This window comes from Sparassis crispa (genome assembly GCF_003851025.1).
Source record: "Sparassis crispa DNA, contig_000004F, whole genome shotgun sequence".
Taxonomy (NCBI): Eukaryota; Fungi; Basidiomycota; class Agaricomycetes; order Polyporales; family Sparassidaceae; genus Sparassis; species Sparassis crispa.
The window spans coordinates 2471869-2499617 of record NW_020939751.1 but is presented as its reverse complement, the minus strand read 5'-3'; the positions used below and the strand labels follow the sequence as shown (position 1 = coordinate 2499617).

Sequence of the window (27749 nt, the reverse complement as noted above, 5' to 3'; positions counted from 1 at the left end):
ATAGGTTGCATATCATTAAACTCATCATCAAGACGTGTTTACGTGCGCTGGAACTTTAAAAACGAACCACCTTTTCAGAATGTGACATGATACTTCGTACAAATACACCGAAAATCGACAAAAAGCCTTCAATGCATTAAGGGGGAATTGAACCCCCGGCGGGTCGAATTTCAACATGAGAGATATTAATGGCAACGACCCAGGTTACCACTACCCCATTGATGCAGATAGCTTAATCGGTGAGCGAAAATAGTTGATACATATCATGGAAACATTCTTCGGCCCAAAGAACTTGCAAAGAACTGCTTGAAATTATATTTGAAGTTCATGTACGTACATTACCCTCGATCCATACTTGATGCCGCCTGACCAGCTCTCCAACAATATCCTCCTCTATTTCTTTGTGCGGTTCCTGCACATGATCGATGCGCAGCCACGACTCGACGTATGCTTGCTCGTGCCCTGCCCGGCCTGACTGCACAGCCGCGGGGCCGTCCAGCTGCGCGGTATCCGCCGCTCCCGAGGCATTGGCGTTGAGCTTGGAGACGGGTGAGATGAAGACGACCTGGTGCTTGCGGTGGTGCAAGTCGTTGCCGATCACTACTTGGTGCCCGTACCGTGCTAGGGCGGCTCGCGCCTTCGGGATCAGGAGCGACGCATCGGTTTCCAGCTTTGAGCGCACACGGAGGGTTGTAGTCAGGGATGAAGCGTCAGAAAGGTGTGACGGACCTTAAACGAGACGATAAAACCATCGCGGGTCCATTCATCTACCATTGGCTTGAGGATCTTGGGGACTTGGTCCATCTCTATGTGCAGGCTGCCCTTCCCAGACTGGATCTTGTGTTCTGACTGGAACTATGAATTAGTTCGTTGCCACAGGGGGTACACTGCCCTGGTTGCGAAAACACCCACCAATCTTTGTCTCGGTAGGAAGAAATCGCTCACGGCCGCGGCGAGGTAATACAATGCATTCCTACCCAGCACGGAGAGCTCCTGGCTTACAGCACGCAGAAGCCATAAGTAGTCGTTCACCGTGACAAACGTGAGCGTGTGCATTGTCCCCGCTTTGTGAACCGCTTTATACGCCGTCAGAACATCCACCAGATGGTCGCGCTCTGAAGGTTTCACGGTGATACTGGGCGTAGCGGGCTGACCTGAGTCTACCTGCTCTATCTCGAGGAAGTCGAGGAAGGGATGGGTGGAATGCGAGTAGTGCCGGCTGAAGGGCTGCAGGCTGAACTGACGGTGCATGAAAATCACCGCATATCCTGCTTTCAAGAAGTACTCCGCGGACGTTGCACCGCGGGTTCCTGCATTCGTGCATAAGGCTCGCTGCCTCGAAATATGAGATAAAGGTATAGCTCCACACACCGGCACTGAAGTTGTCGAGGAAGCGGACGCTGGAAGGCGCATGCGCGCGATGAGCCCGCTGCAGTATGATGCCGAACAGACGCGCGATGACGCTCACACGTTGAGCTCCAGAGGTACAGTCGTCCCTCCACTCTGCCCACGTGTATATCTCAGTCAGCGACGGCCGGAGGTACGTCCTCGGAGAGGTTGCTCACCGTCACCAGCACAACGTTGCGGCCGTCCTCCGACTGCCTCTTTATGAACTCGCGCACCCCGACCATGTCGTGCTCTAGCGAGTGCGGCGGAGGTTGTGTCGCAAAGTATCTTTCCGCAGAGAATGTGGACTCGAGTTCTACGGGTAAAGGCTCGGAGTCGGACATAGCTCAGATTGACGAAAGGCTGTTCTTTCGATGTTTCGGCAAGTCAATTTTGACTGGACGTTACGGCGGCGCAAAAGAGACTTCTGGGACAGAAGATAGAGATCTTATTCTGACCGGGCCGGGGCCCGGCCCGTCTCTATCAGGTCTCTATCTTGGATGAGGCAGTTCCTTCTGGCTTTCTTCGTCACCCTGAATTCGCAGTGGACAACGTCTCCAGAATTTGAAGCGTTCTCTAGATTCTGGAAGAGAGAACTGATTTTTAGGTCTTCAGACTCGAATCAACATTGGATTATAATTTGGTACGTGCAAAGATCTCTCCACCTGCGGCCAAATTTCTGCGCGACTTGTTTTATCTGGATTCTCGTTGAGAAATAACGTACACGTTGATTGCACCTTCGAGGTATCTTCAAGTGTGGCTAGCGTACGAGGGCTTCAAAATGAATCCGTTGTTACCTATACTTGTGAATATGTCAGGGTGTCTTTGCAGTGCCGTGGTCAACGAGAATACTCTTTATTTACTGTTGACTGAGAAGGGCTAAACCATGAACTGATGGACTGTACCTCCCAGAATTATGGATTCACCTGCCTATCAGCTCCCGGACGGTATCAGAGGGCGGACCGTGCCCATCAGGGACCTCGATATGCACATTCTGGAGACCGGCGACTCATCTTCCCCTCTTCTTCTCCTACTCCACGGATTCCCCGAACTCTCTGTATCCTGGCGCAAAGTTATGTTACCTCTCGCTGCATTAGGATATCGAGTCGTCGCTCCCGACCAGAGGGGCTATGGGAGAACCACACCACGCACGGGGTATACCCGCCCCATCTCTTACGAGGATGACCTTCAGCCATTTAAAATGATTAACCTTGTGACTGACATCGTCGCTCTTGCCTATGCACTTGGGTATCGTACTGTCTCCTCGGTAGTGGGCCACGACTTTGGCTCTGGCGTTGCAGGATACTGCGCTCTCATCCGACCAGATGTGTTCAAGTCTGTGGTGCTAATGAGCGCACCGTTCACGGGGCCTCCTTCTCTGCCTTTTGACGTCGACAACCCTCACTCGCCCGCCACTGAGCAGCTCACGTCACTTGCACAAATGGTTGATGTGGCTCTAGCGGCGCTTCAACCCCCGCGGAAACACTACACCGCGTATTTCAGCGGACCAGACGCAAACGCAGACATGGTGCATGCGCCCCAAGGCCTCTCCGCGTTTCTGGGTGCATACTTTCATATGAAGAGCGCAGACTGGCCGGAGAATGACCCGCATCCACTTGGTGCTCCGAACATCGCCAACCTAGCTACGATGCCTCATTACTACATCATGCCCCTCGAAGCTACCATGGCTGACGTGGTGCAGCGCGGAGCCCCTTCAAAAGACGAAGCCGAGCGCAATTCTTGGCTGCCGGATGCTGAGCTCGCGCTGTTTACCGCACAGTTCGGTCACACCGGGTTCCAGGGCGGATTGAATTGGTACCGCTGCATGCGCGACGCGCAGTTGTCTCGAGGGTTGACCGTTTTCGCGGGAAAGCGGATTGAAGTGCCGGCGATGTATTTGTCAGGGAAGAAGGATTGGGGGGTCTATCAGACCCCTGGAGCCGCGGAGAAAATGCGGTACGATGTTTGTGCGCAGATGGAAGAAGAGGATTTCGTGTTGGTGGAGGGCGCGGGTCATTGGGTACAGCAAGAGCAGCCTGAGCAAGTGATTGCGCATTTGGCGCGATTTTTGAACAAAGTACGTAGCATCACTTTCGTGCTGAACTGATTATTGAGCTGGCCCAGCAGGTGAAGCAGTAGATACCCGCTGTTGATGAGCTGAATCTGTCAATATTTCCTCAATGCCATTCCTTCGTTCTGTACGAAGTCTTACCCTCCGTGGTAAATATCATTGCTGCGGTACGTCATTTGTCATTGTCTTCGTTGTCTTCGTTAAATTTGGGCCCCCCAAATGGCATGTATGACTAGCACCTTATTTCAACGAGTCCCTCAGTGTCTCCAGAAGCTCTTGTGTGTCTGTTGTCGCAAACGTGATGCGCATACGTATCCTAGATGCCACTTAGATTTCCAAGTGTGACGTCTTCCTGATACCTATCCATCTTGTGAAACCTGAGCACGGGAGCAATACATAGAGGACGCATAATGCGCGACGTGGAGTCACCTGTGCATACCGCGACTGCCGTCTCCGATAGTCTCTTCGATGCGATTTGATATACCCGTCGACCGATTCCGGATTCCAAAAAGAAGAAGCCTTGTTCGAGAATTAGCGCTGCATTCAGATGTCTGTCAGGGACAACGTCACACGCTTGATATCACTATTGTCGGCGGCATCCTGCTCGCTCTCGAATAAGCGAGACGTGGTCGAATTTTTAACACTTACGGAGCGCATCCTGATTTAAGACTGTAGTTCACAGCCCGTCACTTCACACGTGGTTTTGTGGCTACGGAGTCCGGACGAGAGAGGGAAGGCCTGTGAGCTCACACACCACTTGCTTCGGAGCATACGCGTATACAGCTGTAATTATAATAACGTACGGTTTTACGGTGAGTACAATGTCTTGCAATGCAACCTTTGATTAGATTCCCGCTACATATGTACATAATTGGGTGGAAGTCCCGTACTTAGTACTTGTCCAAATTAGGACAACCTAACCACAAAAATGGTAACGCGCCGACTGGTTTCGTACATGCTACCATGGTCCTGCAGGTTGCAATGCACTTCAACGAACCTCAGGCCTCACTGTTCGTATATTTCTCGCGATTAAGTAAATTTCTGCAGCTCCTGGGTTCTGGGCAGTCTTAAGCAAAGGGTTTTGCCAATTGTTATCATCCCGCATCACGTGGCTCATACTTGGAGCACCTGATAAATCCTCTGCATCGGAGTCAATAGGAAGTTGTGTGAATGGCTTTCGACGGGCATCTGAGTGGATTAAGCAGCGCGCCATGAATAAGACAGTGCTCGGCAGAAGGGTGTGGGACGCTGCGAGTGCCTCGAGAAGACGTACCACTGGCAGGGATATGTCATCCGTTAAACGCTTCCGCGCGTCAACACCTGGAAGTGATCAACCGCTGGCGGCCTCCATGACCCCCTGACCTGCCAGTGCCAGAAATGGGCCCAGCGTTCTCGCAGTGTTGGGATAGGAGCGACATAAATACGTCTGGTGCGCTGCGGCGGAGCCGTCCACCACCACACCCGCCCACTTTTCCAGCGCAACCAATTCGAATCCTACACAACAATGTCCGATAACTTCAGTGCTGCTCTCGAAGATGTTGCGGTATCGAATGGACTTCCAGCGCCTCCGTTCGAGTTGCCGGTATGCTTGCATTGACTCCATATCGGACGGACGATGATTAAATACGCTGCAGTTTCCCGACAAACCGGAGCTCATCACGGAGAACTTGTTGAAGCTCGTGGAATTGACTCCTGACCCGTACGCACCACCAGGCTAATCATCATGATACCTGAATGCCCAAACTCATATGGTGCATTATTGCAGACGTCATAGGTTCCTATTCAGAAACTTGATCCTCCACTTGCACCAGTTCGTCGAGGAGACTACGTGCGTTATTATTCTTGCATCTCTTCGTTACCGTCGCTCAGATGAAGCCAGTCTTACCACCGAAGAATGGATGGCAACCATCCAATTCCTCACTCGTGTTGGCCAGAAGTGCACCGACATACGGCAGGAGTGTATCCTCCTGTCTGACACGCTCGGTGTGTCCGCACTGGTCGATGCCATCAACAATCCTCCTATCAGCGGGGGCACTGAGAGCAGCGTGCTTGGGCCCTTCCACACGGATGATGCGCCTGACCGTGAGTGTGCTTTCCATATCACGTCAATAACGCCTTCATACCCTCCGCGCTAGTCGACACCGGTAGCTCGATCGCATCGGAAGGAAAGGGAAGATACATGTATGTGGAGGGTCGAGTGTTGGGCACCGACGGGAAGCCCATCGCTGGCGCGACCATCGAGACGTGGGAGACGGATGGGCACGGTATGCCTACCTTCGAGTGCATCAACTCGCCCTCGGTTCATCATGGTCACTTCTCCAGGTTTCTATGATACCCAGTACGCGAATCGTGAAGCACCCGATTGCAGAGGTCGTGTAAAGAGTGGCCCTGACGGACGATACGAATTCCGGGCTGTCGTGCCAGTCCCGTACCCCATTCCCGGCGATGTAAGTCGTAAAAGGCCTTGCGTTTCATCTCGCTAACCATGTGATTAGGGCCCGGTGGGAGACATGCTCCTCTTGCTCGGTCGACACAACATGCGCCCGAACCATCTGCACTTCATAGTAGAGGCACCCGGATACAACAGGCTTGTGACCGCCGTCTATCCCGAGGGCGACGACTGGCTGAGCAGTGACGCGGTGTTTGGCGTCAAGAAGTCGCTCGTGGTGGTATGTGTCCCGTTCACTCGAAATGGTGACGGAATACTCAGAACGCGCGCAGAAACTGACGGACGTGAACGATGACGCCGAGGCGCTTAAGCGAGGGTTCGCCAAGGGCGGCTCATTCAAGTTGCTCAAGTTCGACATCGTAATGGTCCCGGAGGCTGATTCCAGAGCGGCGCGAGAGCAGTTCGCAAAGGAACATGTCAAGGACGCTGCTGTCCCTGTCTCTGCTTGATCTTGTCATGGGTATGTATTTGATGTAACTGTTAGCGTTGGCGTATTTCATGTACAGGCACCTACCGATTACTCATCCCTTAAGGACCGTGATCACTGACCTCGACATGGAATGGATTGAGGCTGGGTTCGCCCCCGTGCAGAACGCCCAGGCTGCGGCACTTCTACGATTGTGGCTACGCTGGGATTTCCTTCGGAACTTCTCTTCGCGACTTTGACATCTCAACAATACGGAGCCTGCCATTGGTGGCAGATCGACCCTGAACGAGTTCCGTAAACATTGTTCTGGCATCGCACGCTTGCGTAACTCACAATGTCAACGTGCGCATGAACTGGTTGAGAATAAGTAGCGACGCCCGATGTGATCCCGTCTGACCTATATAGGGAGAATTGTTCAGGTGGTCCACGGACGGCACTCACACCGGTACCAGTGACTTACTGCATGCCGCTTTTTCTATTACGAAACGTTTGTGATGTTGGACCTGTTTCGAGCGAGATCCAACGTAGAGAAACCGTCGACGCCCGAGCTCGCCAGCATGCATCAATCACTTGGTGACGAGCACTAGGCTCTTGGCTGCTTTATCCCGTAATGCGACCCCGGTATAAGGAGGCATCAAACAAGTGAAAGAGCACGGGAGAACAATCCCAGAGCGCGGAGTTGCCGCGGTTCAGAGCAAGGCCGAAGACAAGTTTTCAGTAAGCGCTCAACCAAGAGCCGCGATCACATGACCCCCAAGCGCGTCGCGTATGTTTGCTTCCGCGCCTCCCTAGGCCTTCACTTTCTTGCAATGCACCTCCATTCTAGTCTCTTCTATCCACCATCTTGATCTGTGGCAATGGGTATCTCTGGCTTGCTACCTCTACTGAAAGATATACAAGTTAATAGGCACTTATCGGAATTTGCGGGGGAGACGATCGCCGTCGACGCCTACGTGTGGCTTCATAGAGGCACCTATGGGTGCGCGCCGGAGCTTGTTACTGGAAAAAGGACAACCAAGTGAGTCTTTCTGTGACAGGCTATTTTCTCTAATCGCGGTGTTCGATTGTTGTGTTGTCGTCCAGGCCGACTAGTGGCCTTCGTGGCGAATCTAACATGCTGCACCATGGCACCACCTTGTTTACAGGTCTCTTGCACATTGCTGTTGTGATACACACGTGACGCATTTTCCTGTAAATGCGCATTCGTGTGGCCCTCTGGCGAGACTATGCCGATGAGCGGCGTTGTCCGGAGGTGTAAAGTCAGTGGTCGCGATAGAACAACAAAGGAATACCCGTTCCGCAAATGTGAACGTTCCTTTCTAAAAAACTCAGTGGTGTGTATGCATCTGCATGCGACGTTCGGAATCCATTGACCAGCCGAGACATCATGCTACGATGGATTCGAGACCATGATCAAATTTCCAACCCATTATTTCTGGAATAATTCCTTCCTGAACAGGTTACTCACAAAACTCCTGTATAATGACTTGCAGATACGTTGATTATGCTATGCATCGGGTGCGTCTGTTGCGACACCACGGTATCCAGCCGTACATAGTCTTCGACGGCGGGCCACTCCCTGCCAAGAAGGGAACCGAATCTTCCCGGAAGCAGAAGCGGGACGAGAACCTCTCGCGAGCTAACGCGCTCGCTGCCCAAGGCAAGCATAACCAAGCACGAGAGTACTACGTCAAATGTATCGACGTCACTCCCCAGATGGCATATCAACTGATCAAGGTCTGTGGTCGCTAGGCATCGATGAGCGATCTGCCCTTCTCACTTTTGGGCCTGCGTCCAGGTGCTGCGTGCAGAGAGCGTACCGTATGTTGTGGCCCCTTACGAAGCTGACGCGCAAATGGCGTATATGGAGCGGATCGGCCTCGTCGACGGCATACTTACGGAGGACTCGGATCTGCTCGTGTTCGGCTGCAGGCGCGTTCTGTTCAAACTCGACACGACTGCGAGCCGCGTCACGTGTATCGCACGCACGGACTTCGCGTCGCTGACGGACACGTCTGCGGGGGGCATCTCGCTCCTGGGCTGGTCTGACGTGCAGTTCCGTGCCATGGCGATCCTGAGCGGGTGCGACTACCTACCCAGCATCCCTGGCATCGGCCTGAAGACGGCGTGGGCGCTGTTGCGCAGGTACAAGACGGCGGAGAACGTGGTGCGCGCGTTGAGCCTGGAGGGAAAGAAAAAGGTGCCGAAGGGCTACATGGAGGCATTCCGGCTCACGGAGAAGGTGTTCCTGCACCAGCGGGTGTATGACCCCACGCAGGAGCAGCTCGTCCACCTGAACGACCTCCCGCATGACGAAGAATGGGATGACGAAAAGGAGGCTTTTGTTGGAGCGTAAGTCTGACGCGTCCGCGTGGGTTCTAGTGGCAGGCGGAGAACATGTGTATTGACGCCACTTTGCCTGTTGGTTGTGTCTAGGAATATCGAGCCGTCTTTGGCAAAGCAGGTGGCCGAGGGCGACGCGTGTCCTATAAGCCTCCTTCCTATGGAAGATATCAACCCATCCTACGTTCCTCGGGCCCTCAAGGCCATCCCCATGAACGTTAAAAACATCGGTCAATCGGATAAGGATAGAGCTAAGGAGAGACGTAAAGAGTCGGAGAAACCTCCACTTGGTGGGCTGTTGCATTTCTTCAGTAAGTCCGACATTTCACAGAGAGTTCGTGACTTATGTTTTACGTCTTGCGCTCGCAGCACCGAAGTCAAAAGCGGCCACTACACCTAAGAGTTGTTCACGGATGAACGGTGCGCAAGCGGAGAAAAGTTCAGCGAAAGTGGTGATCACAGCGGGGCGATCTAGCGGTAAGCGGACACTAGCAGAGGTGATGGAGCAGGATATGGCGGTGAAAAGAAAGAAGCAGGAAGAATATTCAAACCCTGCCTCGAGACCTATTTCCTCAAAATTCTTCTGTCGGGCGACCCCTTCACCGCAGTCCAAGAACAAAAATGCCAGTCACAAGAAATTATTCCCTGAGGCTGGCCCGTCTCGTTTGGTGTATGATGTCGAGGACAAGGAGAACGAGCCGGTACTTGACGATGACGATATTTTAATGGATGACCCAGATCCTGTGCAGCAGGAAGACGGATACATCTCTCCGTCGCCGTCATTGACGCGGTTGGATACCCCGGAACTCTCCTCTCCTCTACGGCCTACAGGTGCATCGCGGCCGTATGGAGACAACGAGGACGACGACTTTGGTGCAGACATACTCTCCAGCCCGCCCGTTGTCAGATCCAGAGCACGAAGATTCTCATGTGATACTGGAGATGGAAGGGGGCGTACGGATGCTGTCGGAGCAGGGTTAGTCCGCAATACACCATCGCTGCGTGACGGCCAGGAGGCACTAGGGCGGCCGGTGGACTCCGGGCCCGATCTCCGAGACACCTTTGGAGAATGGGATTGGGACGACGTGACAAGTGAGATCGAGTGCTCTGATGCATCACTGCGTTCGGTACGCAGCGGTGCTTCGTCGCCAGGGCCTGTGACCCCAGATGACTCGGCAGAACTCGTCCGCGAAAAGGCGGCCCTCTGCGGGGAGGATATGGTGGACGTGGATGACCTGGAAGACGTAATAGACTCGCAAGAAATTGCGGCGCGGAACGAGACGGTCGCCCTTGGATGGTGGGAGAAGTGGGCGCGCAGCGGGAAGCGGGCACCTGGCGGCGAACGGGTACTGTTCATTACCGCTTCTTTCCTCGGCGGTAATTAATGATCCTGATAATCTCGTTCATCGTACAGAAATTTGCGCCGCTGAGGCGCAGCGAGACCACGATGACACCAGATGGACGACAAAGGCCGTTGCAAGTACGACCACATTCCGCTCATCCTGGCTCGAAGCGGAAAGGAGTGCAGCAGCAGGATCTACGTTCAGCAGGCAGGAGAAGCCTAGTGTTCATGGAAGAGGCAAAGACGACTCCCAAGACGAGTCTTCTTCATGACGCCAGCTATGCACGGCCCGGGTCCGCAGGCTCAAAAAAGGCGGAAGACATTACAGCGACTGCCAGGAATAGGCTGGCGGAGTTCAAGTGAGCAGAGATCGCCTGTTATTGTGTGCGAGTGACCTCACGAACATGCAGGTGGATGGCAGCTGGATGATGGTTCTGACAATCCCCACAAGATCTTTGATATTCGACGAAGGATGATGTTGAGGCATTGCGAGGGCGTACTATCGTCGAGTCTATCGTGCATGTTACGCCATTGCTTGGTTCCGCTTCCGTTTCTCGCGTTAATATCGATGAAATCTCATGTCACTCGGAGCCTTCTGAGCAGCAGTGTGGGATCCATGAGCTGACGAAACTTAGATGCTGTGTTCTATGTGTCCTACTTGTGTCGTCTGCAGTGCTGGGAGGGTGTCCTGCTGACGGATGTATCTTCACAGACCGATCTCAACCAAGACACGCCGATCGAACCGCGCAAGAGGAAATTCGGTCGCGGAGTCTGAATCATCATTGTGTTCTTGTTGCTTTCATCAAGAGAATGCGTGGTATACGTAACGCACACGAGCCAAAAAACTATCAGACACTTCGTTCGGTCGCCCACAGACGCCCGAGCAACCGTCGGCGGGTCAGGCTCTATCTAGGACCTCCGAGCGCGATCTGCATTGGCGAGCTTACCACTGACTGTCTGGCAGATTTTGTGCTGGAGTCTGATGTTGCCCGGCGGGGCTGGATGATGGGGAGGGAGAGATTCCTAGGAGGATTCGCGAATATGGGCAGTTGGTGACAGATGGATGATGCAGCGAGATAAGAAGGAGATGAGAAGTGGCGCGCTGGAACACCTCAGATTGGGACAGGGACGCGGTTTCCAATCTCACGATTCCCATTATTCAACTGCGTCGTCCAGCTATGGCAGGTGAGGCACGGTCCTGTCTCGTGTCTCATCTAACCTTCATATGAAATGCGCGTTGCCCAGGATGTGTCCGCTGCTCGTCCACCGCAGACATGACCGTTCATCTCCTCAGACTCTAAAGCACCCCGGGTCTCTTCCTCGATACCCCATCTTCTCCCCGACCTCCCCCCCTCGAGTCTATACACTTCTTGGTGAGTCTTCTCCGAGTCTCGTACACCAGCTCTCTGACCGACACTAGACACAGACCCTCATGTTCACCAGAAAGCAGTGCCTTCGTGACGTGTGGCACAAGACTGACGCGACTTCGAGGTCCACCGCTGCCATGGCAATGGAGCCTCCCAAGCTCGCAGAACAATTCGCGCAACCTGGCGCCCCACCTAGTCACCGCTATCAATACGCGCCGTCTACGTACTATGTCCCTCCTGCACAGCCCGCTCTCGCGTCGCTAAACACGACCGTACCCCCCACGTCATTCGTACCGCGGCAGTCGTGGTCGTTCGATGTCCACTCTCTGGAGATGGAATATCCGAACACTTCTGCTGATTCCGCGTACGGCGACCATGCTCCCACTTCTGCTAACTACTACTCCGACTCTGCTGCTTCTCAGCTTGTGGGATATCCAGAGTCTTCGCAACGGACTCTCCTTGACGAGGCGGCCTATACTGGGGTCTACGACCTTCAGTATAACGGGGGGACTCTGCCGTTCCGCGCGGACGACGTGATGATGGCATTCGACTCTTCTGACAGGACGCGCTCTCACATGCGTACCGGGAGCGGTGGCGCGGAGCGAAGGATGGTGTATGGGGCGGAGGAGCAATACATTGGTGCGCGGAATGATTTCCAGGCTCCGGTGTCATCAGAGCGGCTGCTCGCACACCCAATACCCAATCTCGTCTCGCCCTCTATGGGGTTCCCCGCTTCCTCGATGCACCCCATGCTCCATATCTTACCGACCGGCTCATCGACATCGCCTCTCGCGCCGGTGATCACCGACTCGGCTACGCTGCCAGATACTCGATCATCGCGATCGGTGCCGTACGCCCCTCAGCAGCGGCGCAACTCCGTGGAGTCCGTGACAAGTACGCTCAGCCCCTCTGCCGTCCCGTCGCTGGTGTACGACGGGGATACGGGCGAGGATTACGATGGGGACTCGGACAGCAGTCCCCCCTCTGCAGCCTCTGAGGTATCTCGTACGTCGTATGGTGCCGCGAACCCAGGAGGACACCGTGTGTCCCGAGAGTCCACCTTCCATGATATTTGGTCGCGATCTTCATTCGACACCTCTTTCTGTGAGTCGACGAGCGTTCAGGAGTTTGATTATCCCACGCAACAGCGCACGCGTAGCCCTCATTCGTCCGTCAGAGCCCACTCGTCTCCGCGCCTTTCCCCTTTCGACCATGCCCAGTCCGAACGGCCCAAAACGTCTCACAAGAAATCGAAGATGCATCAGTGCAGCATTTGTTTCAAGATGTTTCCCCGCCCGAGCGGGCTCGCTACGCACATGAACTCCCACTCTGGCGCGAAGCGTACGTCGCTGTATTTTCCTCGAGCGCAATTTTTTTTTCTGATGCATCTGACCGCAGCATTCAAGTGTCCGATACCCACCTGCAACAAGAGCTTCGCAGTCCGCTCTAACGCTAAACGTCACTTGCGCACCCACGGCATTTTCCCCTCCTCGGACACCACCAGTTCGACTCCGTCCCAATTTACTGTTGGCTTCGACACGCCATTGGTGTCCGAGGTGCATGAGGTCGGGAAACTCCCGGCGAAGCTCAGATGGGTCCCCCAGAGCCTCGCCACGCGGACCAACGCGGACTATCTGAGAGACGCCCCATCTGATTCGGATGAGGAATACGCACACCCATCGTGCCCCCTGTTGCCTGTTCCGTTACCACCCGTCAAGCCTTCGACGCCCACGTGGAATCCGGACGACCGCTACGAGGAGCGGAACTCATACGACGAGGCGAGCGGCAGCCCATACATCCCGCGCCAGGTATATTAAGCTGCGCCCGCTCCCCTCCCCCGTACGTTGTTGACTAACGGGCGTGGTTCGTTTTCGCAGTGGCGCACTCTGCCCGGCCCAGCTATCATCTCGTCCAACAGCTTCTGACTGCGCGCATGCATCGATTCTCCGCCAGATTTCTCATGAGCTAGCTCTTGTCTACTTACTTCGTGTTTACGTCGAGAACCCCGCTGCTCGGCACGGCTTCGTTACGGAACCTGCTTATGTACGACAAGGTTTGGAGGATGTACTTGACCCACTCACATGTTATCGCGTTGGCATGCCTTAGTGCGTCTATCGGAACTTCGTACACGTTGGTGCTCAACCTGGTGTATCGGGCACTTCATACCTTGTACTGTAGTTAATGCAGTAATGACGACCTCTGCGTAGTTTACCCATCAGACCACCCAGAAACGGCGCGGACATAACAGCTCACGGCTCCCCGAGCGCAAGAAAAATCCTAATACACAGATTTACGAAATTAGCCTACGGTACACCACTGGGAATTCGAGCAAGGGGCTCGAGGCCAGTCGACCGCCTTATGGGCCACGTCATGCCCAATATCAAACTCTATCAGCGAAGAAGTACAGTCGTTATCTACCCGACGCATGGACCTTCCAAACTGGCTCAGCTGCTGGTGGAATCGCCCCGAGCCTCTACTGCGCGACGCTGAGGACGCGCACCGCCGTACACGACGCGGTTGACGAGGCCAATCGGGATGTCGTACATCTCCGGGATCACGCCCGGCTGGGCATGCGCGAGGTAGGGGTTTGGAGCATCAACGGGCGGAAGATGCGCCTTGGAATCTGTGGCTGCTAAGACGGATGGCCCTTGCGATACGCGCGATGCCGACGCACCTGTTATCGTGCTAATATCAGAGAACGCGGGAGTCCCGGCAAACGCCAGCGCGAAGTAGGTGAAGTATGTCAGGAGCACTACCGCAACCGAGTAGGCTGGCACGAGCACGGCCCACTCTCTGCAACGATCCGGTCGCAGCAGGCAGTAGGACGGTGATTAACAAATAAGCGACACGAGGAGTGCACGGCTGTTACCTACCGGTTGGGATACCAGGAGACGCCAAGCCAGACGATATATTCGTCGGGGAGGAGTGCCCAGAGGAGATAGAGGCTGAACAGGAGATAGGTAGACGTCCAGGCAACAAATCCATAGAACTCCGGCGCCCGGCTGCGGGACTCCGTCGGCGGGAGAGGAGGGTACGGTGCGAGAGGAGCGATGGGGGACGTTGGGTTGTTCTCAGCCATGCCGGAACCCTCTCTGGCTGCCAATTACCCAGAGCAATCAGTCATATCAGAACGGAACATATATGCCACCTCCGAGTCGGGAGATCGCAGCAACGTTGTTCTGGTGTGAACCCAGATATGGAAAGTGTAGTCCATTTTGATGGGGGAAAGGCTAAACACCTCGCTGGCAGTAAGATACACAAACTTTTGCGTACATACATGGCATGAGATGGCATGTGCATCGCGAACTTTCAGTCATCCTTGCGTCTTGTGTCGGCTGCAGAAAATTATTCCATACAACACGCTATCTTCGGAAATTGCCCAAGCAGTGCAGACTGAATTGATTCCGATTCAGCTATCATCTTACTATCATCTCTCCTTCCGAGCCACCGCATTGCACCTCGTTGCCAACTCTACTCAGGAGACCAGCTCATGACCTAGAACCATTGCAGATTGTCATCTCACCTTCCCACTCAGTCTCAGAGGACCCATACACACGATTGTGGACCTCGATATGGCCGCGATTCAGAGCCAGAAGAAAGTCCTGGCAAAAACAATGCGGACGATGCTCAGATCATTGTCATCATCTGACATTCAGCAGCAATGTAAAATGTGTCGGACTCTACTGGCCCCTTTCCACTAATCGCGGTCCACAGCCCAGGTGATCACCGAGCGGGTGCTGGCCTCTCCCTTCTTTCAGACTAGCCAGACCATCAGCTGCTATCTCAGCATGCCATCCGGTGAAGTGGATACTTCTGCACTGGTATCTGGAATCTTGCGGGCTGGTGTGACGTCTCGGTCTGTTATCTACTGCCTATCGGACTGATCCTTGTCTTATCGGTAGGAAAGACCCTCTTCGTCCCTAAAACTGATGCTACCCAAGAGGGAAAGATGGACTTTCTGAGGGTCCACAGCGAAGATGATTTACGTGATTTTCCTCCCGGTATATGGGGAATCAACGAGCCCGGCTTTGAGTACCTCAAGAAACGACGCCAAAATGGTCTGTACTTCCATTCTCTGCCACGACCGGAGTAGAGTGCACTGGAATTTACCGAGATCATCTTGCAGCGCTGGACGAAGCGAGCGACCCACTCGATTTGATCTTACTACCAGGTACGCGCCGCTTTCCCCAGCGATCTCTTAGTATCGCCCGATGATCCCCCACACCGTTGACGATGCCGGGTAACGTGAAGGCCTCGCATTCGATCGATCCTTATCGCGTCTGGGGTACGGCAAGGGATACTATGATCGTTACATATCTGCGTACACCGCTACGACAAACATGCGGCGAAAGCCTTTACTAGGTGTGTTCAGATGCATTGCGTCAGTGCACAGCACTGACCCGCGATCTCCAGTGGCCCTAGCCCTGCGTGAACAGATCCTCGTGGCTGAACGGGTCCCGACCGCATTGCACGACTGGAAGATGGACGTAATAGTAGGGCCAGACGGGTTCATACGCAGGGAGGACGGTCCTGCATGAAATGGCTCGTATTGCTGTTGCTATCGGGACCATCCGTCTCTCCGAGCATCTCCCGTTGCGCATGACATATCGATTGTAGTGTGCATCGTGTGCGACATTGCGGACCGCACGAGGCGCTGCGCGATGTGGGTTGTACGTATTACTGTATCGCACCTCCGATCTTAGAAAATTCGCGTGATCAACAATGCGGGCGTCCCCCGATGTAACTGGTCCAGAGTGAAAGTGGACTTGCCTTTTCGTAGCTCTCTTCACGTCGGCGGCCTTGCACGTGTGTTGGCGACAACAGCAGACGCAGCACACTAGCTCAACACGATGAGCCACCGTACGTCGCATCACTTCTTGTGCAACGAAAAACCAACTGACCCCGTTGATCGTGTCTGTGGAACAACAATCACCCTGGACGTTCTGCCCGAAGGGAGGTATGTATTTCCTGTCATCGACGAATAAGACGTTCGACCTCAGTTTACAGGCGCCTTGCCGTTGGCAACGAAGTGGCGTAACGAACCTAGTTGAGGAACAATTACCGCTCTGGATCCCGTATCAAAGTTTGCTGCCGAACCGTCGGGGTTGAGCATTTTTGTCGCGAGCTGGCTTGTGATTACGATCTGGATTCATGTCCGCGTCCATAAGGCTGTCGTAACCGCCCGAAATGTGCAAAAGTCACCTACAGTTAAATTTGAGGACGCACATGTTTTGGACAGCGTCTGCCTGACCTTTTCCAGAAGCGCATTCCGGGTTGGGATCCCGAGTCCAACGGCCGACTGGAAGGGGAAAGAGAGTGAGTTTAATACGAGCAGAGTAATCTATTAAATTTAATTTTGTTATTGGAAAGTTTACTATGCAACAACTTGCCCCTGCCTTTGGATGTGTACCCAGGTAATAAGGTAGATTATTGAGGAAAATCATGAGGTCCGGAAGACTGTGCAGATTTAGATGATGTACGAGTTTCCTGTGTTCCGGAGGAACGTATGATTCTGCGGACACAAAACGTCACAGAAGTATGCCATGAGAAAAACAACGGGGGGCCTACTGTGTAGAATTCTGTTCAGGGTAGCCGGGCTCATCATATTCTGCATATCTGTTCCTGACTTGAGCATGGAAGCATGGAAGCTAGCAAATGCGTAATTTTACCAATGAAGAGAACTTCGTCCCCCGTACTGACGAAGCTTCGAACGATGTTTGCTGCCAATGTCTCTTTCGCGCTTCCTGGCGGGCCGGATATCTCCAGAATGTGTCCTCTCTTCAGGCCCCCGTCCAGAAGCTTGTCTAGAGGGTCACAGAGCGTTATATACGTCTTGGCAGAACTGACCATTGATGCTGCTGATTGAGTCATAGGGACGGCTCTCGGCGCCTGTGTCGCTGAAAATACGGCTTGCGACGACGTCAGAGGGATATTTAGACCTGTGAAAGAATTCCAAGTAAGTCATGTCCGAAGCCGTACTGTGGTTCATCTCATCATGAGAATGTACCTTCAGCGAGAAGTTCTGGTGTCATGGTGGCTAAATCCTGTACCGTCTCGTATCCTTCTCGGGTTAAGGCAGAGAGTGTGGACTGGGGCAAAGATAGCATTGATAACAGCCTATCCGACATCTTCTCCAGTTCTGTTTATCATTTGCAAGATGTGACGTGGTTTCTACAAGTTATAAGTTTTGAAAATTGTACTTACTACCTGAAATTTAGCAAGTGTAGCCAGTTGAACAACTTGAACAAGCCTCTAGCGCTGTGCCAGGCAGAAGCGCGGGATCACTTAGCGCTCTGCGACACGTCTGTGGCGTGGAAAAGTGCGGTCATCAGATATCGTTCAACCATCTCGGGCGCTGCCGATCCTTCTTGTTCACGAAGTTCATCTCTCTTTGGTTCTTGCTCGTTTCTTGCTCCTACAACGTCAATAGTCATTCCAGAATCACACCCACAGTTAATAGAATCTGCTCCAAAACCTCAGCGAACCTCCCTTTCTCACAAAATGACTTCCACTCCGAACCCCGTTTTCAAGTTCAATAGAGACACATACACGGTCAAGGTGGAGAACATCGTGGAATACGGTACGCTGTATTTTGCTCACTGTTTATATACGTCTCTCATACCGCTCACATGAAGTGAGCCGACATGACATAGTGGAATTGTTCAGTAATCTTATCGGTACCTCCTGCTATTTCGCATTCGGTCTTGCGGCGAAGTGCTCACGGTGAAAATTCCAGGTGAGGTACGTAAATGCGAAGAACATACCGAAGGAAGTCGTCGGGCTCTCTTTCTGACATTCCATACGAACGACGCGGCCAAGTGAGTGTATACCTCAAGTTGTATATTGCCGATCGTTAATGTTGATTCAAGGAAAGCGTTGTGCATGTCCGGTTACAATGTGGCGGAAGTACCGTTGTACGTTTTCTGTTGCATAATTTGTCGTCGGCTTTCATTATATGCGGCCGAATCTCACGTTATATTACTCTACAATACTATCACAGAACAGTCACAGCTTCGATTGCTCCGGACTTTCCGCGCGTGGTAAAACACAGCAGACAGCAAGACATGCGCCGCAATCTCTACGTTCTAGGGTTGCCTTTCGATCTTACGAAGTATGTCTGCTCTCATTCATGCGGTGATGGTCTGTAATCCTCATGCATCGAGAAGAGCCGAGTTTGTGGACTTGTTCTCCCGCTACGGAACGGTCTCCCACGCAGTTATTCTTGCGACGGTGGACAACGCATCCAGACGCCGCGGTTTTGTCGTCATGAGCAATCACGAAGAAGCAAAACGTGCTATGGATGCGCTGAGCCGTACCGACATCAAGTATGTTACCTTCGAGTTATCTCGCCTGTCTCATAATTTCTTCGCGTTGCAGAGGACATCAGATAGACGTTTCGTGGGCCGTTGTCCAGCGCTCGCAAGGTGCGAAATTTCATCGTAGCCGACTTTAACTCCTACCGTATTTCCCGACGTTTTCGTCTCCATGCAGGTTTCCTCGACGGAGGCGATCGGATGACTGTCCTGTCAAGTCACTCGCCTTCTCCGTCTCCGCCTTTCGACATTGGCTCTGTCCACTCAGCGCCCTCGTCTGGTGCGGTCTCCCTTGCCACGACCCCTCTTCCCGAACAAGTGCCTCTTCCCATACTGTCCGCTCATGCGGCTAAAATTCTGGTCACCAATCTGCCGGCTGTTATCTTCTCTCAGACTGCCGACCTTCTTCCCTTACTCTGTCCTTTCGGCGAAATCAAGAGCCTTGAAATCGTTCCATGCTCTTCCGTGGACGTCACTCAGGGTGATATCTCGGTTGTGATCGAGTATGCCACAATTGCCCAAGCCAAGGAAGCGTGTGACGCTCTCCATGGGCAGATGTACTCGAATAAGCCTGTTAAGGTCGAGTACTTACCGCCGACTGGCTCCGATTTCAACACTGGGACCGGCCTCTCTGAAGACTTTGCGAAGACCGGTCTAAACCCTCATGCGGCCCCCTTCATGATTCCTGCTACCCTTCCTCCCGATGCGGTCCTTGCCTCCGTCGGGCCGCTGTACACTGAGCCGAACGGTCAAGCACACATTGCCGCGGCGGTCCCGACTGGCCTTCTTGCCGTGAATTCCTATCACCTTTCTCCGTATGCGACATCCCCTTCTCTGTACACCCATGTCTATGTTCCCGTTGCTGGGACCGTGCGGCCGAACTCTGCTCCCTCGCTGTACGTCTCCATCACAACTCTTACTTGCCTGGGTTTATTTAACAGCGATCTCGAGTAGCTGGTCGGGCAATCCGTTGCAGTCACGCGCTGGACAGTGGACTTTTCCCCACCTGCAGCACTTGTCGAACCTTTCTACGCCTTCGCTCCGGTCTCCGTACGCCGCCTAAATTCTTAGCCTGCCTTTCATTCTGCTGTCTTTGTGTTGTCTTCTGCTTTGCTCGGAGTGAAACGCGAATTTCAAGTCTAGCATGCATCACGTCCTCGTCCTCAATTCTTCTCTGCCTACGTTTCGGTCTCAAAAACACTTGATACCCCTCTCCATGTATGTTGTTATTGGTCCAATCGCAGGTTGATTGCTGATTCGTTTCCTCAGACTTTAGATGTCTCGTCATTGGGCTATTGGTTGGACTGTCTCTTTGAACGGATAACACGGAATACGTTATTTCTGTTATTGGGTTATTTATTCTGCAAAAGCTCGCGCTGTCACTTCATGTGCTATGCTGTCCATGTTTGAATCAAATTGTAATGTTGTTCGTGTACTGGGCTACAAGTATCTCAACTGTTCCTGGTGTTGTACCAGCGCATCGCAATTTTCATGCCATACTTGCTTGAGTCTGCCAGGACCCTGGATAATTCCCCCAAAGGTCGTCGCCAAAACCCCCGGACTTTGCAGTTTTCTGTCCGGACCGTTTTTTGGCCTTTTCGCCAGAGATTTGTCCGAAAATGGCGACATCCCACGGTGGCTTCCATTTTAAGCAATTTATGGCCATGTTTACAGTCATTTGCATATGAAACCGGAAACACAGCGATGAAATCTTTTATTTGTTCAGGCCAAATATTACCTTATTTAGTATGACCGAGTCGGTGACACCAGTCACACTCAGTAAAAACCGGAAGTCAATTTAAGTCAGGTATTGTTAGGCTGAAGTCAATCAGATTCAAAATTTTGGCACCATGGTCAGGTAAAGTCCAGAGAAGTCTGTTTACAGTCACCAAACTCATCATGCCAAGAAATTATGTGATCAACTGCCATCAAATTATAGTCTGTAAAAGTCAGACACCACAGTTGATCATCTCAGAATACATGGCATTCTGAAGTTCATATGTTGCTTTTTTCTGCACTGAGGGGTTGGAAAATAACTGTACAGAGATGGTCTAAACAATATGAGGTCATGCACTACAGAAAACCGTAAGAATAGTCACAAGTAGTCATGTACATCAGCAAAAGTCAACTTTTGCTTACCAGTGTTATTTCCTTGATTAAGGAAAAATAAGGAGATCCCTTCTCTTATTCCTCCATTATTCACCCCTATTGGCTTTAATTGGCCAAATAAGAAACAGGACCTCCTTAATTAAGAAGATAACGGAGCTAAATGGAGCTAACCAGAAGTTGACTTTTCCTGATGTAATAGTCAAATTTGCCAAAATTTTGAAATTGGCCGACTACACTTTGACTTCCCGTTTTTACTGAGAGTCACACTAGCTCTTGCTCCCCGGTGCAGTGGCACCATGCACTGTGGCATTCACTCCTCGGCCAAATACATTGCTGAATTTGTTTCAAGGAGAGTGAATACAACCTGCATCAAGTGCTTGGGGTGGTCTTGCAGTTGAGCAAGTGGATCGGAGACCTGGCAGTAAGTACCCCCCGGTAGAGTGGCAGAATTTTGTAGATGGTAGATTTGTGATATCCAGACACCTGCACCATGTCAAACACAGGGAACTTGTCATGATGGTACCAGTGAGCAATAAGCTCATGCAATTGCTGGCTCATAATTAGGGACTCATAGTAAACAGCATACGTAACAGTCAGTCACGGAGAGGACTCAATGATACTCGTTAAGGCAATATTTGTCCCGAACAAATAAAAGATTTCATCGCCATGTTTCCGGTTTCATATGCAAACAACTGTAACCTACCGGCGCGGGCGGCCCCGTGTCATGTGCCTACCCAATATGGCAAATGACTGCCACAAATGGCATTCCTGACATGAGCATTCTCCATGACTTGGGCACCATGCTACTGCAACTCAAATTTCGTGCTCTGTTGCATGTTTTCATAAGTATTAATGCCTGTTTCTGATCACTACACATGAGCTCTGACTGCACAAGAAGATTGCACAAGTTTGGTTTCAGGCAGAGGTGCACATTCTTAGCAACACATCAGGGAATCGGGATTCCTCCGGATAGAGGATAGATCTCCTCGGCTCCATCCGGAGCTGGATGGAGATTGTACCTCTGCATGGAGATGCCAGCTACAGACAGAGAGAGCTAAAGGCCCCAAGCAAGCAGATGTATCTAGACAGCATTGATATCTCTTCCTTCATGCTCTATGAGTATTTTCTGAGAATATCCAACAACTCGAGCCTGTCCCTGGTGCTCGCGAGTATGTCTGTGGTATCGCCCTATTTCTTACGGAGCTCAGACCGGTGAGACTGCGAAACGGGGCGAGAGAATTCTGGTGTATTCGTCGTTCTCGGCCTACTTAAATACTCGTACAGTACAATCGGTCTGAGTCAGTACAGAGATAAGTGTAGTCAGCGAGAGACAAGCTGAGCCGTGGGATCGATGCTACGTAGAGTCAGAATCTCGATGGGAATAAGGACGAGTCGTCATACGTAGCGGGTGACTTGTCAGAGGGTCAGGAAATGACGAAATCGTATGACTAGGAATAGGGGAACTGAGTTGAGAATATGTCGTACAAGATCTCCTCAAAATGAAACAGAGACATACCATTTTCGGAAGGGACACAACAAGACCAAACCGAACACGTCGTCAGGCCCAACACCATCCCCTCGTACAAGAACCTTGCTCCGGCAAGATAAACGACGAATACTGACAACCAAGGAGACAGAAGACAATAAGAGAAGGTAGGTCATGCGTCAAAAGAGCTGACACCATTTTTTTAGGCATTGCGAGAGGTGCCAGCGCGACCGAGACTGGTGTCGAGTCGGCGTTGCATTCGCGCTCGGGCGTCGCGACGCTGAAGGTCGGCAGAGGAGTACCATAACTCGGGATCCATATTCGACGGGTGATAACGTTTCAAACGGGCAGCATTGTACAAGGTACGAAGGATGTAGCCGTTTCGTGTGCGGAGCTGATAAACGTTCCAGTCAGTGACATCGTGAACGATGAAGGGTCCGTCCCAGCGCGGATGGAGTTTCGTTGGGTTCTCCGAACGTCGAAGGACATAATCGCCAATCCCGAGCGCGCGTTCGTGGTAAGTACCCTCACGGCGGCGCGCCTCGTCCTGCAAGCGGCGCAAGGCGCGCGTGTTCGCCTCGGTTCGGAACCTCTCAAGGTTCTGAACATGCTCGAGACGACGGTTTTGCAACGTCGCGATCTCCGCATCGGTCGGTGGCGCCCGAAGAAGGTCGTAAGTCATTTCGTGCGGAAGACGGGGCTGACGACCAAACGCAAGGAAGAAAGGTGACGCGCCATGGCTCCGACTGACGTGCGCACGCTGCGCAAGAAGTGCATCCGGTAAGTATTGATCCCATTCGTCCTGTCGGTTGGGAGCCGTATAACGCGCTAACGTCTGTACCAGCATATCGTTAAACTTCTCGAGGCGGCCATTTGTCTGCGGATGGTATGGCGAGGTGTGTAAGTGCTGAATTCCTAATCGCTGAAGATAATTCTGAAAAGGATACGACAGAAATTCCTCTCCATTATCCGTGAGGACGGTGGAAGGCTTCCCATGGGTCGTGATAAGGCGGCGCAGCAATGCGATGACAGCAATATGAGAACGGCGTGGAATTGCAGTCGCGTAGGCAAAATCGGTGCCGTGATCCATGGCGGTAAGAATATACTCATTTCCTTCTTTCGATTTCACGAGGGGACCTATAAAGTCGAAAGCCCAATGATCAAAGGCATCTGTACGAGGAAGTGGGTGCAACGGCTGGGCAGGTGGAGCCTCGCGCTGCGTGAACTGGCAAGCATCGCAGCGACGGATAACGAATTCGACTAACTCAGTGACAATTGGCAGCCATACGCGCGACTTCAATGCTTCCGCAACTGCACGAACACCGAGATGTCCGAGGTCGGTGTGTACCTCCCGAATGACCCGCAAGGCCTCGTCAAGGTTCACCGGAACTGGCAAGAAGACTTCGCCCTGACCAAGGTCAACAGAGTGAAAGAGTGCACCATCGCGGACGAGGAAGCCGCGACGACTCGGCTCAGCACTAGCATCTCGAAGTAAGTCTTCTCTCCATTTCTTCAAAGTCTCGAAAAGTGCTGACCTATCATGGTCCACTGCTGGCTCCATCGGGTTCGCAAACAATGGGCCAGAGGCCTCGTAGTCTGGAACATCAGCTTGGCCATCACGATGGGACAATGCATCAGCGGCAAGCTGATTACGACCGGGGCGGTACCGGATTAGCACATCAAAGTGTGCGATGTTGTCGGCGAAACGGGCAAGACAGCGACCCAAATGTTTCTGCGACAAGAAGTACTTCAAAGATTCATGGTCGGAATGCACAACAACAGGTGAGCCTTCAACGTAGCTTCGCCATTTCTGCAAACAGTGATCAATCGCAAGCATTTCGCGCTCCTGCGCGGAGTACCGCTGCTCAGTCGGGGTCATACGATGTGATTCAAAAGCAATCGGCCGAAGATCAGACTCCATGAACGCGAAGCGTGAGCAATCTCCCTCCCCCTTGGGAAAATCATTTTGCGATTGATGGAGGATACCACCAATAGCATGGCCCGAAGCATCAACATCGAGAACGAAGAGACGCCAAGGTGACGGGTAACTGAGAAGAGGAGCAGAGGTAAGTCGCGATTTCAAAGCGACAAAAGCCTGTTCACAAGGGGCTGACCATTTAATTTCAGCACGCTTCCGGGGATTGCCCTTTAATAAATCGTACATCGGCCCAGCAATCTTCGCAAACCCTTTCATGAAACGGCGGTAGTAGCCAGTAAGATTGAGGAAACCGCGAAGACGAGTAACGTTATCGGGACGTGGCCATTCAGTGATGGCCTGGACTTTCTCTGGATTCGGACGGACACCGGCAATAGAAACAATGTGCCCGAGATAAGTCAACTCGGTTTGAACCCACTGACATTTGTCCTCGTGTAGGATCAGACCCTGGTGATCAAGACGGGTGAGGACCCAGTCGACATCAGCGAGATGCTGCGGAAGGTTCGGTGAGTAGATGATGATGTCATCAAGGTAGACCATTACGCAGCGATCAAGACGCGAATGAAGGAGGTCGTTCATAAAGTTCTGGAAAGTCGCAGGTGCATTGCAGAGGCCGAGAGGCATAACACAAAACTGATAGTGGCCGAAATGCGTAGCAAACGCGGTCAGCGGGCGTGATGCAGCACTGAGTGGGATCTGCCAGTAACCGGATCGCAAGTCAAGGGTCGTGAAGAAATGCGCGCCACGAAGATTTTGATAGGAATCATCGATACGAGGAAGAGGGTAAGCATTCCGTACAGTGAAGTTATTAAGCTGACGGAAATCAACACATACCCGCATTTTCCCGTCCTTCTTCCGAATGAGAATCAATGGCGCGGACCACGGAGACTTGCTCGGTTCAATAATTCCATCCTGCAGACCTTCGTCAACAAACTTCCGAACCTCCTCGTGCTCCGGTGGCGATAAAGGACGCCCATGCGCACGAATTGGTCGTGTTCCAGTCACATCGATGACATGTTCACATCGACCTGCCGGTGGTGCACCAAGCTTCGTACGAAATAACCGTGGAAACTTTGCCTTCATACGCGCATGCAAGCGCGCACCAAACGATTTGATCTTCGCTAGTGGGGATTTGTGGCCAGAGGTTTCCTGCGGAGACTCAGTTACAGGTTCTTCAGCTAACGAGTACAACTCCAATGGGGCAGCTACAAGAGAAGCCCAACGGTTTGATGCAGCGGCTCCAGCGACGCGCGGCAGGGGAAGAGGCTGCTGTACAGTCATGGCATGCAGCCGTACAACCTGACAAGTACGCGGATCCGTCAAGAACCAAGAGCGCGTAGCCCAATCAGGCTGCGCATTATACTTCTGCAGCCATTCTTGGCCGATAACCATGTCGAAGCGCAGTGTATCGGTGTCCAAGATGAATGCGCAAATCGGCTTCTGCCAACCCCCAATTTTGATGGCGAAATGAGCCCAAGCTGACGTGGTAGTGGCACCCGCACCGCGAACAGAATGAGCCGTCATAGGGTACGTCGTAAGATTAGCCCTTCTGACAACTGACGGCTTGATATAGCAGTAGGCGGCACCAGTATCAATAATGGCCGACGCGAGCTGAAGAGGCTTCGCATTGACACTGGGAGCGAGCTGGACAGCATAGGTGGGCAATAAATGAGGTTCAGGTGCATCATCGGATAGATCAAGCACTGATAACTCCAACGGTTCCTCGCAGCAATCAGTGAACAGTGGGGGCTCGCTTCCCTCGAAGAGGTTCAACTCCTGCGGAGGACGACGTTTCCGAGGTAAGCGACAATTTCGGCTATAATGGCCAAGGCCATTGCAGTTAAAGCAACGTACACGGCTAACCCGATCCTTCGTCTTCAGTGGCGGCAGCTGTTCCATCGCATCAAGGTCCATCGGAACTGGACCAGTAGATGGTGACGAAGACGTAGGAGGAGCCGAAGGTGAGGATGATGCGGCAGACGGAGAAGACGAAGATGATGAAAAAAGACGGTGAGTAAACCCTTTCGTCTTCTTGCGGAAACCGTTTGTGTTGTTCTGATGCTGCGCAGGGACATGATGAAGGTTTGAGAGGCATTCAATCTCGCGCGCTGAAAAATACATCTCCTCGACATTCTTCGGCTTGTCGCGGCGGATGTCCTTCGCAAACTCGACTGGAAGACGGCTGAGAAAATTCGACAAGCGGTCACCAAATGTCATGTCAACCTCAGGAATCTGAGTCTCGAGGTCGCGGAAAGCGGCAGCATATCGAGTAAGGTTCCCTTTCCAAGGAACAGAACGCAGCTCATTGCGCAGAGTCTCAACACGCAACGGCGTATCGAACTTGTCTGTCAGAGCCTTTCGCAACTCAGCCCAGGTAAAGCCGCGCCCGATCTTCTTCTTCTGTGCAACGTACCAACGCTGAGCCTCACCACGGAACAGCATCGGGACTTGTAACGGCCAATCCACCTCGGGAATGTGCTGACCTCGGAGGTAATCCTCGATCAACGTCAGCCAAGCACCAAGATCGTCGCTATCCTTGCCGTGGAAATGTGCGAGGTCGACCTTGAATTGGCCGGGACGCACGGAAACAGGTGGCAGAGGAGGAGCAGGCGGGAGAGTAAAATGTGCCGGAGGGAGATTGAATTGGGTGTTTGCAAAACCGTGTTCGAGGGCAATGCGGATATCGTCGGCAGAAAGGGCTGGGGCCTGAGCGTGAGTAACGCGGTGGTCAAGATCACGAAGGATTGCCTCGAGAGCGTGATAGGTGTCCTCGGGAAGGCCAGCAGCAAGCACGGCGAGCTGAGCCTGAGGATCCATAGCGGTGCACTTAGTACGAAATAGGAAGGTGTAGTACTACAATAAACGGTGTACCACTGAGTGCGAAGGGGGGGTGAACGTCAACGGGAGAACAGCGACGTCAAGAACAGTGTCGACAGAAAGATATTAGCTGAGGAGAGTGAAGCTCGATCAACGGCGAGAGTCCTGTCTCGAAGTATGAGGCTGCTGCAGGTAACCCCACACTTGATCAAGTGTGGTATCGCCCTATTTCTTACGGAGCTCAGACCGGTGAGACTGCGAAACGGGGCGAGAGAATTCTGGTGTATTCGTCGTTCTCGGCCTACTTAAATACTCGTACAGTACAATCGGTCTGAGTCAGTACAGAGATAAGTGTAGTCAGCGAGAGACAAGCTGAGCCGTGGGATCGATGCTACGTAGAGTCAGAATCTCGATGGGAATAAGGACGAGTCGTCATACGTAGCGGGTGACTTGTCAGAGGGTCAGGAAATGACGAAATCGTATGACTAGGAATAGGGGAACTGAGTCGAGAATATGTCGTACAAGATCTCCTCAAAATGAAACGGAGACATACCATTTTCGGAAGGGACACAACAAGACCAAACCGAACACGTCGTCGGGCCCAACATGTCCCACGAGCCACGTGTTGTCTCCATCCAGCTCCATGCAGATATGTGATCTCCATCCGGCACGGCACGGAGACGGCCTGCTCCGTATGATGGGG

General features: G+C 52.6%; 10 protein-coding genes and 1 non-coding gene across 11 annotated transcripts; 6 read left to right on the top strand and 5 right to left on the bottom strand.

Annotated features, from left to right (window-relative positions):
- Positions 1-132: 132 nt before the first annotated feature.
- SCP_t0508480 lies at positions 133-225 on the bottom strand. Its single transcript has 2 exons — positions 190-225; positions 133-167 (listed from the first exon to the last, which is right to left on the bottom strand). It is a non-coding gene; the product is annotated as a tRNA-Gly (tRNA).
- Positions 226-325: 100 nt separating this feature from the next.
- SCP_0508470 (Phosphopantothenate--cysteine ligase CAB2) lies at positions 326-1730 on the bottom strand (the record flags this gene model as incomplete). Its single annotated transcript, XM_027758903.1, has 6 exons — positions 326-670; positions 730-849; positions 913-1310; positions 1372-1400; positions 1469-1503; positions 1566-1730. 6 exons carry the CDS (start codon positions 1728-1730, stop codon positions 326-328), a joined length of 1092 nt encoding a protein of 363 aa, XP_027614704.1.
- Positions 1731-2302: 572 nt separating this feature from the next.
- Positions 2303-3525, top strand: SCP_0508460 (Bifunctional epoxide hydrolase 2; the record flags this gene model as incomplete). Its single annotated transcript, XM_027758902.1, has 2 exons — positions 2303-3463; positions 3514-3525. 2 exons carry the CDS (start codon positions 2303-2305, stop codon positions 3523-3525), a joined length of 1173 nt encoding a protein of 390 aa, XP_027614703.1.
- Positions 3526-4961: 1436 nt separating this feature from the next.
- SCP_0508450 (Catechol 1,2-dioxygenase) lies at positions 4962-6355 on the top strand (the record flags this gene model as incomplete). The annotated part of the gene is made up of 8 exons (XM_027758901.1): positions 4962-5039; positions 5092-5156; positions 5223-5285; positions 5337-5539; positions 5593-5721; positions 5780-5904; positions 5953-6126; positions 6179-6355. 8 exons carry the CDS (start codon positions 4962-4964, stop codon positions 6353-6355), a joined length of 1014 nt encoding a protein of 337 aa, XP_027614702.1.
- Positions 6356-7190: 835 nt separating this feature from the next.
- Positions 7191-10447, top strand: SCP_0508440 (hypothetical protein; the record flags this gene model as incomplete). The annotated part of the gene is made up of 7 exons (XM_027758900.1): positions 7191-7351; positions 7827-8070; positions 8132-8685; positions 8770-8987; positions 9046-10022; positions 10091-10377; positions 10429-10447. 7 exons carry the CDS (start codon positions 7191-7193, stop codon positions 10445-10447), a joined length of 2460 nt encoding a protein of 819 aa, XP_027614701.1.
- A 1003-nt stretch (positions 10448-11450) lies between these two features.
- On the top strand, positions 11451-13310 carry SCP_0508430 (predicted protein; the record flags this gene model as incomplete). The annotated part of the gene is made up of 3 exons (XM_027758899.1): positions 11451-12726; positions 12784-13193; positions 13263-13310. 3 exons carry the CDS (start codon positions 11451-11453, stop codon positions 13308-13310), a joined length of 1734 nt encoding a protein of 577 aa, XP_027614700.1.
- Positions 13311-13829: 519 nt separating this feature from the next.
- SCP_0508420 (PIG-P-domain-containing protein) lies at positions 13830-14464 on the bottom strand (the record flags this gene model as incomplete). Its single annotated transcript, XM_027758898.1, has 3 exons — positions 13830-14008; positions 14060-14178; positions 14259-14464. The coding sequence occupies 3 exons, from the start codon at positions 14462-14464 to the stop codon at positions 13830-13832; spliced, it is 504 nt and encodes a 167-aa protein (XP_027614699.1).
- Positions 14465-14957: 493 nt separating this feature from the next.
- Positions 14958-15923, top strand: SCP_0508410 (Probable 5-formyltetrahydrofolate cyclo-ligase; the record flags this gene model as incomplete). The annotated part of the gene is made up of 6 exons (XM_027758897.1): positions 14958-15048; positions 15100-15228; positions 15288-15443; positions 15512-15556; positions 15637-15747; positions 15799-15923. The coding sequence occupies 6 exons, from the start codon at positions 14958-14960 to the stop codon at positions 15921-15923; spliced, it is 657 nt and encodes a 218-aa protein (XP_027614698.1).
- A 139-nt stretch (positions 15924-16062) lies between these two features.
- SCP_0508400 (DNA repair and recombination protein) lies at positions 16063-17417 on the bottom strand (the record flags this gene model as incomplete). Its single annotated transcript, XM_027758896.1, has 9 exons — positions 16063-16083; positions 16156-16222; positions 16287-16353; positions 16429-16528; positions 16592-16726; positions 16782-16897; positions 16954-17001; positions 17055-17324; positions 17393-17417. 9 exons carry the CDS (start codon positions 17415-17417, stop codon positions 16063-16065), a joined length of 849 nt encoding a protein of 282 aa, XP_027614697.1.
- Positions 17418-17886: 469 nt separating this feature from the next.
- On the top strand, positions 17887-19761 carry SCP_0508390 (hypothetical protein; the record flags this gene model as incomplete). Its single annotated transcript, XM_027758895.1, has 9 exons — positions 17887-17965; positions 18021-18062; positions 18122-18203; positions 18255-18299; positions 18386-18496; positions 18552-18710; positions 18763-18809; positions 18877-19594; positions 19653-19761. The coding sequence occupies 9 exons, from the start codon at positions 17887-17889 to the stop codon at positions 19759-19761; spliced, it is 1392 nt and encodes a 463-aa protein (XP_027614696.1).
- A 2734-nt stretch (positions 19762-22495) lies between these two features.
- On the bottom strand, positions 22496-27046 carry SCP_0508380 (predicted protein; the record flags this gene model as incomplete). Its single annotated transcript, XM_027758894.1, has 1 exon — positions 22496-27046. The coding sequence occupies one exon, from the start codon at positions 27044-27046 to the stop codon at positions 22496-22498; it is 4551 nt and encodes a 1516-aa protein (XP_027614695.1).
- Positions 27047-27749: the final 703 nt, after the last annotated feature.